The sequence below is a fragment of the Scyliorhinus canicula genome, chromosome 9 (assembly GCF_902713615.1).
Source record: "Scyliorhinus canicula chromosome 9, sScyCan1.1, whole genome shotgun sequence".
Classification (NCBI taxonomy): domain Eukaryota; kingdom Metazoa; phylum Chordata; class Chondrichthyes; order Carcharhiniformes; family Scyliorhinidae; genus Scyliorhinus; species Scyliorhinus canicula.
Window position 1 is genome coordinate 20,797,955 of NC_052154.1, and position 12,620 is coordinate 20,810,574.

At 45.1% G+C, this 12,620-nt stretch overlaps 1 protein-coding gene and 1 pseudogene across 1 annotated transcript in view; both read right to left on the bottom strand.

Moving 5' to 3' along the window:
* Window positions 1-12,620, bottom strand: part of usp10 (ubiquitin specific peptidase 10) — an 89,978-nt gene that overhangs the window by 55,299 nt on the left and 22,059 nt on the right. Inside the window, exon 2 of the mRNA XM_038806313.1 lies at window positions 2,790-2,858. Within this exon, the coding sequence (XP_038662241.1) occupies window positions 2,790-2,858 (69 nt within the window). The remainder of the gene's footprint in view (window positions 1-2,789; window positions 2,859-12,620) is intronic.
* LOC119971140 lies at window positions 815-1,632 on the bottom strand (annotated as a pseudogene).

Consider the following 12,620-nt stretch of genomic DNA (forward strand, 5'->3'; position numbering starts at 1 on the left):
AATCCCGTGACTGAAACGTGCCAGATTAAGATCATTTCCATCAGGCAGCACCATACAGTATCAAAATTCCTCACACCTTTACAGAATACACTACTTTTAAAATGCAGTGAATTACTCAAAGGACAAACTTCACACCGCTGTCTTTATTCTGCTCCTTCATGAATGATGGGTGCAGAGTTGCCAGTGTTGGGGAAAAAACAGAAGCTACCCCCGAGAGGCTTTGGCCTCTTTTCAATGCGTTTTGTTTTATAAAAAGCTCCACAGTTATAACTATACGGCAATTAAAAATATTCAAGAACTGTTCAAAATCAGAAGTTGATTGAGTTGTCACAGAATGCCGACAGTGCAGGCAGCCATTCAGCCCACTCACTCTGCACCAACTCTCCAAAGAGCACTCTACCCAGATCCACACCTCCAGCCACCCCATCCTCTGCCTATAACCGAACCAGCACATCCCTGGACACGAAGGAGCAATTTAGCATGGCCAATCACGTAACTAGCACATCTTTGGACTGTGGGATGAAACCCACATAGACACAGGAAGAACATGCAAACTCCACAGTCAGCCAAAGCCAGAATTTTAAAATTTATTTTATTTTGGGTCGCACAGAAACGTTTTATTTCTGCCATTTCCTTCTGGTTTACAAAAAGGCAATTCAACTTCGGGACAACATATTTACAGAGAATATCGACAAAAACGTTTGAAAAGGACAGAGAGAGAGGTGCCTGGGAAAAGAGGAACATCTGTGTAACGGAGGCACGGCCAGTGAACAGCGCTTTCACATGAGTTCCGGAACCATCTCCAGTCTCAACCACATCTGTCCGATGCTCAGTCTCCAGCAGGTGGTCTTGAGGTCTCCTCGTCTTCAATCTTGTGTGGCAAGTAATATTTGATGTGACCCATGTCAGCTATCTTGTATTCGACCACCAGAGGGATATCCGCAGACACGCTGAGCGTGACAGTGAGGGAGAGGGGAGTCGCTTTGGTGAAAAAGTTCAGGTACCGCAGGGCAACGGTCAGCTGCACAGGTTCGTTCATCTCGATGGTCACAGCTTCCTCCTCCTTGTCCACATTACTGGTCTGGGACAGCGTGACGTTGCCTGTTCCCAGCTCGCCATTGGCGGAGAACTTCACCCCATCTTTGGCACAGGAGATGACCACAGCATCGCCAATCTGGCTCGGGTCACGGCAGATCCTGGCAAATTCGCCAGAGGGCATCTTCACCACACAGCTGTACTCCTGCTCCGGTATTCCAAGCTGTTCGACATTCAAGTCCATGAGCTTCATCTCGTATTCGGAGACTTTCTCCTGATTCTGCGATTCAAACACCAGTGCCAGCGTGTCGGCATTGTCCTCGGCTCGCAGTGTGATGATGTCCTCGTTACCAGTGCATTTGAGAATTTTGGACATGCTGCTCAGGTTGACCCCCATGGCCAGGTTTCGGTCACAGCGGTAGGTGTTAAAGCCATCGCTGCGGAGGGTGAGCTGGACCAGGGAGACGTGCGAGCTGTCCATGGACTGCAGGCTGATGCCGGTCGAGCTGATGTCCCAACAGGCCTTGATGATCAGGTCCTGTAGGGCCTCCAGCACCTTCTTCGGATACTGCCCTGCACCAAGCGAGCTTCGAACATCTTGCCGATCGGTTGCACAAACAGCAAGAGATGAAAGCAGAAAAGCACAAAGAACCGGGACGGTTTTCTGCGGGTTTGGAACAAAAAGCCCGACAGCAGAGCAGGGAAATACAATAAAGAGAGAGAGAGAGAGCACAGGCTGCAAGCACCTCTCCAGCACTCACACTCAGCAATGAGAAGGCCTCCCAGCCAAAGCCAGAATTGAACCCAAGTCCCTGGTGGTGTGATGCAGCTGTGCTAACCACTGTGCCACCGATTGAAGATGACTTGAGCACATAAATGAACATGTCACAAGTTCTGCTGACTACAGTGGCCCACTCCAACGTGGTTATACACACCACGGCCGGGATTCTCCCCTACCCGGTGGGGTCCCGGTGTAGCGGAGTGGGGCCAACCACTCCGGCGTCGGGCCCCCCTAAAGGTGTGGGGGCTAGGCCCACGCTGGAGTGGTTGGCGCCATGCCAACTGGCGCCAAAACCGGCGCCAACAGCCTTTGAAGCCTGTCGCCGGGGCTGGCTGAAAGGCCTTCGCCGGTTCGTGCATGCGCCGGTGCGTCAGCTGCTGCTGACGTCACCACCGGCGCATGCGCGGTACGGGAGGTCTCTTCCGCCTCCACCATGGTGGAGGCCGTGGCGGCGGCGGAAGAAAGAGTGCCCCCACAGCACTGGCCTGTCCGCCAATCGGTGGGCCCCGATCGCGGGCCTGGCCGCTGTTGGGGCACCCCCGGGATCCGATCGCCCCACGACCCCCCCCGGAGGGCCGCTCGCGCCACCAATACCGCCGCCACCAGAGGTGGTTGAAACCACGGAGGCGGGAGAGGCCTCCCAGCGGCGGGACTTCGGCCCATTGTAGGCTGGAGAATCGCCGCAGGGGATTCGCCGATAGGCGCGGAGAGCACACCGATCGGCGCGGCGCAATTCCCGCCCCGGCCAATTCCCGGGTGGCCGTGAATTCCGGCCACTGCGGGGGTGGGATTTTCGCCGGCCCCGGGCGATTCTCCAACCCTGCGGGGGTCGGAGAATTTCGCCCCACTTTTTGTATGTTGTCATTCAAAGACTTTTTTTACTCATGCTTTATCTAATGTAATCAACTCATGTGAAGGGTCCCTAGCTGACATATTAAAAATTTACAAAGTTTTCCTCAATTAGCATGCTTACCTCAACAGAGCTGCGTGATGTTACAAAGAATTGGTTGAATTCATCAGGGCTGAACTCTCCAAAGATATACTGAAAGAAAAGAGAAAAACATTGATGTTATTAAATTAGACTGCAAACATACTCTCTGAAACAGTGGTGGGCAATCTGCAGACCAGGGGGCCATATGTGGCCCATCAGAGATCAGAGTGCGGCCCACGAGACATTTTGTTGACCGTTGCCCATGCGCAGTGTTGTCACATTCTGCTGGCTTCTATCCGTGTAGCTTTTTTCCTATCGGTATGACTGAAGTAATACACACATAGCACAAGGGCAAATGCAATGAGATGCATACTGATTACACTCAACATTGACTTTGAGAGCTGTGCACACCCTGTGCATTCAATCAAGCGTAATTATTTGACTTAAAGAGGTTGATGACAATTCTCCCGGCGCCGAGGATCCGGGTTCGATCCCAGCCCCAGGTTACTGTCAGTGTGAAGTTTGCACATTCTCGCCGTGTCTATGTGGGCCTGACCCCCACAACACAAAAAGATGTGCGTCGTAGGTGAATTGGCCACGCTAAATTGCCCATCAATTGGAAAAAAGAATTGGTAGTCTAAATTTATGTTTAAAAAATGTCTTCTGGAAATGAACGCTAAGCCACTTTCACTTAAAAAGTCAACATTGCTTTCCCCAGTAGCTCATTAAATTTACCAGCAAGGAAATAAGCAATGCAGGTCAGGATGTTTGCAGATGGGATACTCAGTCAATGCTGAATCAATGATAGGCAGTGTTAGCACATCTCAACCTCTCCAGATTAGCAATGCGGATAGAGTGAAAGGAACTCAGCCAATAACTTGGATGCATAATGTTGTTGCAAAATGAAAAAATAAATACATAATTCTTCATACAGTTTTTTTTTAATAAGTTTAGATTACCCAATTATTTTTTCCAATTAAGGGGCAATTTAGCATGGCCAATCCACCTACTCTGCACATTTTTGGGTTGTGGGAGCGAAACCCACGCAGACACGGGGAGAATGTGCAAACTCCACACGGACAGTGACCCAGAGCCGGGATCGAACCTGGGACCTCAGCGCCGTGAGGCGGTTGTGCTAACCACTAGGCCACCGTGCTGCCCCATTCTTCATACAGTTAACAGTTGACCAGAACTCCATCACAACCTTTGGGTTTGCACTATTAGTCAGCATCTGCACCTGTGAAATCACATTTTCAATGCTTTTTGGAGGGTAGGAAAAGAGAAAATTAAACTGAAGAAAAATGGCAAGAGAAAATGATTTCTTTATTTGTCCAACAACTGTCATTAGAGATTCCAAGTAAACAATAAATATTGAACTGGGACAAAATTAGACACAGAGTCTTCCCTCAGCTTCTGATGGTTGAAACACGTACTGCACAGACCCATGGTGAATGGATTTTTAAGTCTACCTCTGCCCAAGGTTGCCATCGGTTTGCCTGTGAATATCTCAAAGGTTAATGGATGGATCTCATGAAACTTGGTAAACATAGAGGATATGGCCCAAGGAAGAACTGATTATTTTTTGCTCGTGACATGGATAGATCGTGTATTTTTTGCTCATGACATGGCTAGATCGGAATATTTTTAAAGGATTCGTTAACACTGACAGATAGGGTGAATTGACATTTTTAAAGAACGTTACAGTGGTTTTATTTAGAATGTTGAGAATTGTTTCAGTTGCTGTAGTGGAATTTGTCATAGTTGTCAAAATGTGAGAACTTTGAGCAGATTGTTGGATCTGGATTTGCTTAAAGAAGTGCATAAATGTTAACATGTAACTGAACCTGGAGTTAACAGCACTTGTTCAAACGGATTTCAAAACAACCGACAAAACCCTCTTTTGCAACTTTAGTTTAGCTCAAATCTGCAAAAGCAGAAGCTTCTAAATAAAAGTTGTACTCGAAATGTACAACGCACACCTGAATTTGCATGAATTGGAAAGTAGTCCGATACAAGTTCACCCAGAAATAAAAATACTAAAATGATCCAAAACATAAAAATCAAATTGATATAATTATTTTCTATTTCGGGTTGAAGCATGATTCAAAGTTGAAAAATTCACCAAAGAATTCTAAAAACGTCGTTCATCTCAATAAAAAACAAATATTTTCATTATGCAACCATCACTGCACATCGTTCGAAATAAAGTTCAGAATTATCTTTAAACGCATTCTGCACACCTTTCAAAATAAAGTTCAGAATTTTCCTTAAACGTATTCATGCATATTTCTCCAAATACTTGAACCCCATTCTGCCAAATTACTTCAGCCGACTATCCAAGAGGTGGAAGTGGTTTTTATTCTTTATAAAATTGGGAAACCTCAATATCATATGTTTAACGCATGACTATAGATACACAGGATCTGTCTAACTAGATTTAAGACTGAAATAACCATTTTTTTGTAAACAATCTGCAGATTTGCCATGATGGAGAAACTTTGTTTGAAGGTTATCAGATGATCTAGGTCAGTGTATTAATAAATATGCACGACATGACTGAAGTGATGAACGATTCAAGTAATTCGATACAGATCTGCAATGTTGTTAAAATTTGATTAATCAAGTGATCTTTATTCAGGAGCCTATTGATCTGAAATATATCTTGCATCCTTTCTTCATTATCAAATTCAGTTTCAGTTGATTCAAAAGGTCCAGTTCAACTCTGCAGAGGGCTGGAACTTTAACTCATTTGTACAACTATTGCAATGAGGTTTATGAAATATTAACTTATGAAGTCTTTCAAATTAAAAAGTGTAAAAAGTGTAAGAATGGCAGCATAGTGGTTAGCACTGCTGCCATACGGCACCAAAGACCTGAGTTCGATCTTGGCCCCGGATCACCGTCAGTGTGGAGTTTGCACATTCTCCCTGTGTGTCGTGGACCCAAGTCAAGGAACAAGAACAGGAATCTGAACATAATCCTATTGTGAAGTTAAAGAGCCGAGGAAAAGGCATCTAATTAAAGAGGGAAAACTGTGGGGAACAGAATTACAACAAAGTGGGCTTGCGAGTAACCAGAAACTGAGAGGAACAAAGAACAGTATAGCAAAAAAACAGGACCTTCGGCCCTCCAAACCTGCGCCCCACACGTGTCCCATCTAGACCAATTGCCTATATCCTTCTATACCTTGTCTGTTCATGTGCCTATCCAGATAATAAACGGTCACTAACGTATCCGCCTCAACCACCTCACTTGGCAGTGCATTCCAGGCCACCACCCTCGTGCAAAAGACTTCCCCCGCACATCTCCACTGAACCTATCCCCCTCACCTTGCAATTGTGCCCACTTATAATTGTCATTTCTGCCCTGGGAAAAAGCCTCCAACTGTTTACCCTATCTATACCCCTCATAATTAAAGAAACTTTTTATCAGGTCACCCCTCAGCCTCCGTCTCTCTAGGGTTGGTCAATCTCTCCTCATAGCTTATACCAGGCAACATCCATGGTAAACATTTTCTGTTCTCTCTCCAAAGCCTCCACGTCCTTCTGGTTGTGTGGTGACCAGAATTGGACACAGTATTCCAAATGTGGCCTAATCAACATTCTATACAACTGTAACATGTGGGCAGCACGCTAGCAGTGGGTAGCACTGTTGCTTCACAGCTCCAGGTTCGATTCCCGGCTTGGGTCACTGCCCGTGTGGAGTCTGCATGGGTTTCCTCCAGGTGCTCCGTTTTCTCCCAAGTACCGAAAGACGTGCTGTTAGGTTACATTGGACATTCTGAATTCTCCCCGTGTACCTGAACAGGCGCCGGAATGTGGTGACTAGGGGCTTTCACAGTAACCACTGCAGTGTTAATCTAAGCCTACTTGTGACAATAAAGATTATTTAACATAATTTGTGAGCTTTTATACTCAATACCCCGTCCGATGAAGGCAAGCATGCCATATGCTTTAGAACGCAGAACAGTACAGCACAAAACAGGCCCTTCGGCCTTCGATGTTGTGCCGAGCCTTGTTCGAAACCAAGATCAAGCTATCCCACTCCCCGTCATTCTGGTGTGCTCCATGTGCCTATCCAATAACTGCTTGAAAGTTCCTAAAGTGTCCGACTCCACTATCACAGCAGGCAGTCCATTCCACAACCTAACCACTCTCCGAGTAAAGAACCTACCTCGGACATCCTTCCTATATCTCCCACCCTGAACCTTTAAGTTATGCCCCCTTGTAACAGCTACATACACCCTAGGAAATAGTCTCTGAACGTCCATTCTATCTATCCCCTTCATCCTCCTCACTATTTCCACTGGTGCTGCCACTTTTAAGGAACTGTGAACCTGTACGCCCAGATCTCTGTGCCCCTATGCTCCTGATGGTTCTGCCATTTATTTTATAGCCTATTGTCTGGGTTAAATGCCATCTCTCCGCCCAATTTTGCAGCCGATCCATATCCTGCTGTATTCTCGGACAAAATTTATGACGATCCGCAACTCCTGTAATCTTCGTATCATTCGCAAACATGCTAATCAGACGAGCTATGTTTTCTTCCAAGTCATTTAATATATATATATATATATATATATATATATATATATATTGTGCTGCAATTTTTCTTTGTTCTTTAGAAAATAGGCAACAGTTTTAGATAGAGGACCTGGATCGGCACAGGATTGGAGGGCCTGTTCCTGTGCTGTAATCTTTCTTTGTTCTTTATATTACGAAGAGCAGCGATCCCAATACCGATCCCTGGGGAACACCATTAGTTCCAAACTTCCATTCGGAAAAACACCCTGCCACTGCTACCCTCGGTCTTCTATGGTCAAGCCAGTTCTGAATCGATCAAGCTAGTTCAGATCTGACCCCGTGTGATTTAATCTTTTGCACCAGCCTGCCACGAGGGACTTTTATCAAATGCTTTACTCAAGTCCATGAAGACAATATCCACAGCCCTTCATTAAACTCATTAAGGATCTCACCTCCTTCCTTTGGTTCGACGCATAGTTTCCCTCCTTTGTCTTGAGTGGCCCAACTCTTTCTCTAGCTACCCTCTTGTTCCTAATATATGTATAAAATACTTTGTCATTCTCCTTACTTCTGTCTGCCAAGGACATTTTGTGGCCCCCTTTTTGCCCTAACTCCCTACTTGAGCTCTTCTCTACTTTCCTTCAAGTGCTTCATCTGTTTTTAGTTGCCTAGACCTCACGTATGCATTCTTTTTCTTTGACTAGACTCACAAGTTCCCTGGTCATCCACGGTTCCCAAATCCTGCCTTTCCGTTTCATCGACACATGCCTGTCCTGCACGCCCATCAACTGCTCCTTAAAAGATTCCCACATGCCAAATGTGGATTTACCCTCAAACAGACTCTCCCAAACAACAAGGCTCCAAATTCTGCCTGATCTGGTTGTAGTTAGCCGCACCCCAATTTAACACCTTAACCCTAGGACAACACTCATCCTTTTCCACGAGTATCCGAAAGCTTACGAAATTGTGGTCACTGTTCAGCATATAAGACATAGGAGCAGAATTAGGCCACTCGGCCCAACTAGTCTGCTCCGCTATTCAATGATAGCTGATATTTTTCTCATCCCCATTCTCCTGATCCCTTTATTAATCAAGAACCTATCAATCTCTGTCTCAAAGACACTCAGTCATTTGGCCTTCACAGCCTTCTGCGACAAAGAATTCCACAGATTCACCACCCTCTGGCTGAAGAAATTCCTCATCTCGATTTTAAAGGATCGTCCCTTTAGTCTGAGATTGTGCCCTCTGGTTCTAGGTTTTCCTACAAGTCGAAACATTCTCTCCACGTCCACTCTATTCAGGCCTCGCAATATCCTGTAGGTTTCAATAAGACTCACTGGAAATTTCATATTGAAAAAACCTTTATTGTCACAAGTAGGCTCACATTAACGCTGCAATTAAGCTCCTGTGAAAAGCCCCTAGTCACCACATTCCGGCGCCTATTCGGGTACAGAGGGAGAATTCCGAATTCTCAGCTGGCACAGGAATTGGACCCGCGCTGCTGGCCTCATTCTGCATCACAAACCAGCTGCTTAGCCCACTGAGCTAAACCAGCCCTGCTGGTTTTCCCCCCCATCTCACTGGCAAAACAATGGCAACTTTACAGTTTCATCTCGACACAGAAATTGCTCAGGAATTCATTGTTGCAATCTCTCACAGCTACACTTGAATATCCCAACACGTTCTCCTCTCTTCAGTTCAGACGAAAAGCCGAAAGGACTCAAGACATTAACTCTGCTTTCTCTCCTTACAGCTGCTGCCAGGCCTGAGATTTTCAAGCATCCTGTTCTTGTTTCAGATTCCGGCATCCGCAGTATTTTGCTCCAAACTATTCAAACGCTTATCTTATGGAGAAAGAATGTTGTATCTACCCACATCAGAACTGCTATTTATAACATACTAACATTTTACAATAGTACAATGTATCAAAAAAATCTTTCAGACAAAAAGGTGTCAGAAAGCAGTTGCAGCAAACGTCTAAGAAACTAAAGTCACAACGATCGGCTGCCATTTTTATTGGAGTTGCTCTCGTATTCAGTATAACGTGGGAATTCTAACTTGCCTGCACTAAGCTGCCTCATTCAATATCTCAAGTTCTCTTGGAGACTAGCCAAGATAATACAATTTGAAAGTCCTATAGTAATTTCCTCCATCTGCTGCCCATTTTGTCACCAAATACACAAAAAATTGGAAGACATCAACACAGATAATTGACTAATAGGTGCCAAATAATCCTGTGTTTTGCATTAAAAAAACACTTGTTTTGTTGTTTTCGTTTCAATGCAAATATAAACATGCCTAATTTCTCAAGACAACTATTCTTTCCCAATCATGAGCAAAGTGCTTGACAGGGACAACACTCCTGATCGCTGCAGGGGTCTTGGCCATACCTACAAGGTTTGGGTGGTAGATGGGCAAACACAGGACCGCTCAAATAGCTTGACATCATCTGGGTCAGAACAGTTAATTTGATCAGTTCCATGCAACCTGAAATGGTATCTACTAGCTCCATCTTTGGTATATTGTGCCTGTAGCAAGTACCATCTCCAGAAAATCACCAAACAAAGATGGTCAATTTTGAGACATGGGATGTTAATGTGGAATATCAACGATAGATAGGATAGGAGTACGAGTCCCAAAGTAGGTGAGGCATAAGTCAAAGGGATTCTGGATGCTTTCAGTTTACTGAAATTGGTGAAAGGAATTGGTGGATGTTGAGTCTGGAGAAGGATGCGTAGATAGCCTGGGTCACAGTGAGATCCAAAAAGACGAGGTGTTGGGCGTCTTGAAAAATATTACGGTGGCTGAGTCCCCAGGGCCTGAAAGGACCTACCCCAGAATACTGAAGGAGGCAAGAGAGGAAATTGATGAGGCCTTGACAGAAATCTTTGGATTCTCACTGTCTTCAGGTGATGTCCCAGAGGGCTGGGGAATAGCCAATGTTGTTCCTTTGTTTAAGAAGGGTAGCAAGGATAATCCACGGAACTACAGGCCGGTGAGCCTTACGCCAGTGGTAGGGAAATTACTGGAGAGAATTCTTCGAGAAAGGATCTACTCCCATTTGGAAGCAAGTGGGCAAATTAGCGAGAGGCAGCATGGCTTTGTGAAGGGGAGGTCGTGTCTCACTAACTTGATAAGAGTTTTTCGAGGAGGTCACAAAGATGATTGATGCAGGTAGGGCAGTGGATGTTGTCTATATGGACTTCAGCAAGGCCTTTGACAAGGTCCCTCATGGCAGACTGGAACAAAAGGTGAAGTCACATGGGATCAGGGGTGAGCTGTCAAGATGGATACAGAACTGGCTAGGTCATAGAAGGCAGAGAGGAACAATGGAAGGGTACTTTTCTGATTGGAGGGCAGTGACTAGTGTGTTTCGCAGGGTTCAGTGCTGGGACCTTTGCTGTTCGTAGTATATATAAACAATTTGGAGGAAAATGTAATCGGTCTGATTAATAAGTTTGCGGAGGACACAAAGGTTGGTGGAATTGCGGATAGCGATGAGTACTGTCAGAGGATACAGCAGAATTTAGATCATTTGGAGGCTTGGGCGAAGAGTTTAAACCAGACAAATGTGAGGTATGCATTTTGGAAGGTCTAATACAGGTAGGGAATATACAGTGAATGGTAGAACCCTCAGGAGTATTGAGTCAGAAAGATCTAGGTGTATACAGGTCACTGAAAGGGGCAACACGGGTGGAGAAGGTAGTCAAAAAGGCATATGGCATGCTTGCCTTCATTGGCCAGGACATGAGCATAAAAATTGTCAAGTCATGTTGCAGCTGTAGGTCACACTTGTATAGTGTTCAATTCTGGTTGCCACACGACGAGAAGGATGTGGAGGCTTTAGAGGGTGCAGAGGAGACTTACCAGGATGTTGCCTGGTACAGAGGTCATTAGCTATGAGGAGAGGTTGAATAAACTTGGTTTGTTCTCACTGGAATGAAGGAGGTTGAGGGGCGACCTGATAGAGGTCTACAGAATTATGAGGGGCATAGACAGAGTGGATAGTCAGAGACTTTTTCCCAGGGTAGAGAGGTCAATTACTAGGGGGCATAGGTTTAACGTGCGGAGGGGCACGGTTTAGAGAAGATGCGCAAGGCAAGTTTGGTTTTTTTTTTGTTTTTTTACAGAGGGTAGTGGGTGCCTGGAACTCGCTGCCGGAGGTGGTGGTGGAAGCAGGGATGATAGTGATGTTTATGGGGCATCTTGACAAACACATGAATAGGATGCGAATAGAGTGATACAGACCCCGGAAGTGTAGAACATTTTAGTTTTGACGGGCAGCATGATCAGCGCAGGCTTGGAGGGCCGAAGGGCCTGTTCCGGTTCTCTACTTTTCTTTGTTCTATCTCCATGGCAACGCATCAGCTAATCAGAGTTACCCGGTCAAGTAATCACCACCCTTTTCTGTGTAGTATAAACTGTGATGATTGGAATTGGCATTTTTGCATTTGTTTTGACAAACGCAAGACAACTCTCGAGTAATATGTAATTTCTTCACATGCGCCTTTTGACTTCATTGATTAAGTGCAATCCAAACATGCCCTCCATTAATAAGCAAATTTCTTTGCAAGATCACCCATTATCAATCCACAATTTCACTCTATCTTCATCCATCAAACCGGTGCCAAGGACATGCACAAAAGCTCCTGTAAGGTGCTTCATGCTTAGCTTGATTTTATGTTTGAAAATTACCGTGGCTTCAATTTCATTCCATTTGACATGCAGGCTGGTACCACAGTAAATTCTTTCGTCTCTTGCCTTGTTATTTACACAAACTATTTTCAAACCTTTCCTCTCCATAGGTTGGTTGCTGGGTATATCAAAACTCATGAGCATTTCATCCATGTTGTTGGTGTGACATAATGGATACAGTGTTTTTTTGCCACTCTCTCATGAATGGCTTGACACTGGTCATTTTGACATCAAGGTCTTTTGAGGCAAGTCTCTGAAGGGACCTTTATCACCCCCCAACCCAAAAAGATGTCAAGGTAGATGGATTGGCCACATTAAATTGTACCTTAATTGTGAAAAAAAAAAAATTGGGTAGTCCAAATTTTAAGAAACGGTCAAGAATTATACTTCAAATTTAATTACCAACATTTTTTTAAAATTTAGAACATTCAATTCGTTTTTCCAATTAAGGGGCAATTTAGCATGGCCAATTCACCTACCCAGCGCATCTTTTTGGGTTGTGGGGGCGAGACCCACGCAGACAGGGGGAGAATGTGCAAACTCCACACGGACAGAGACCCTGGGACTGGAATCAAACCCGGCTCCTCGACACTCTGAGGCAGCAATGCTAACCACTGCGCCATCATGTTGCCCTTTTAATTATCAACATAACCAA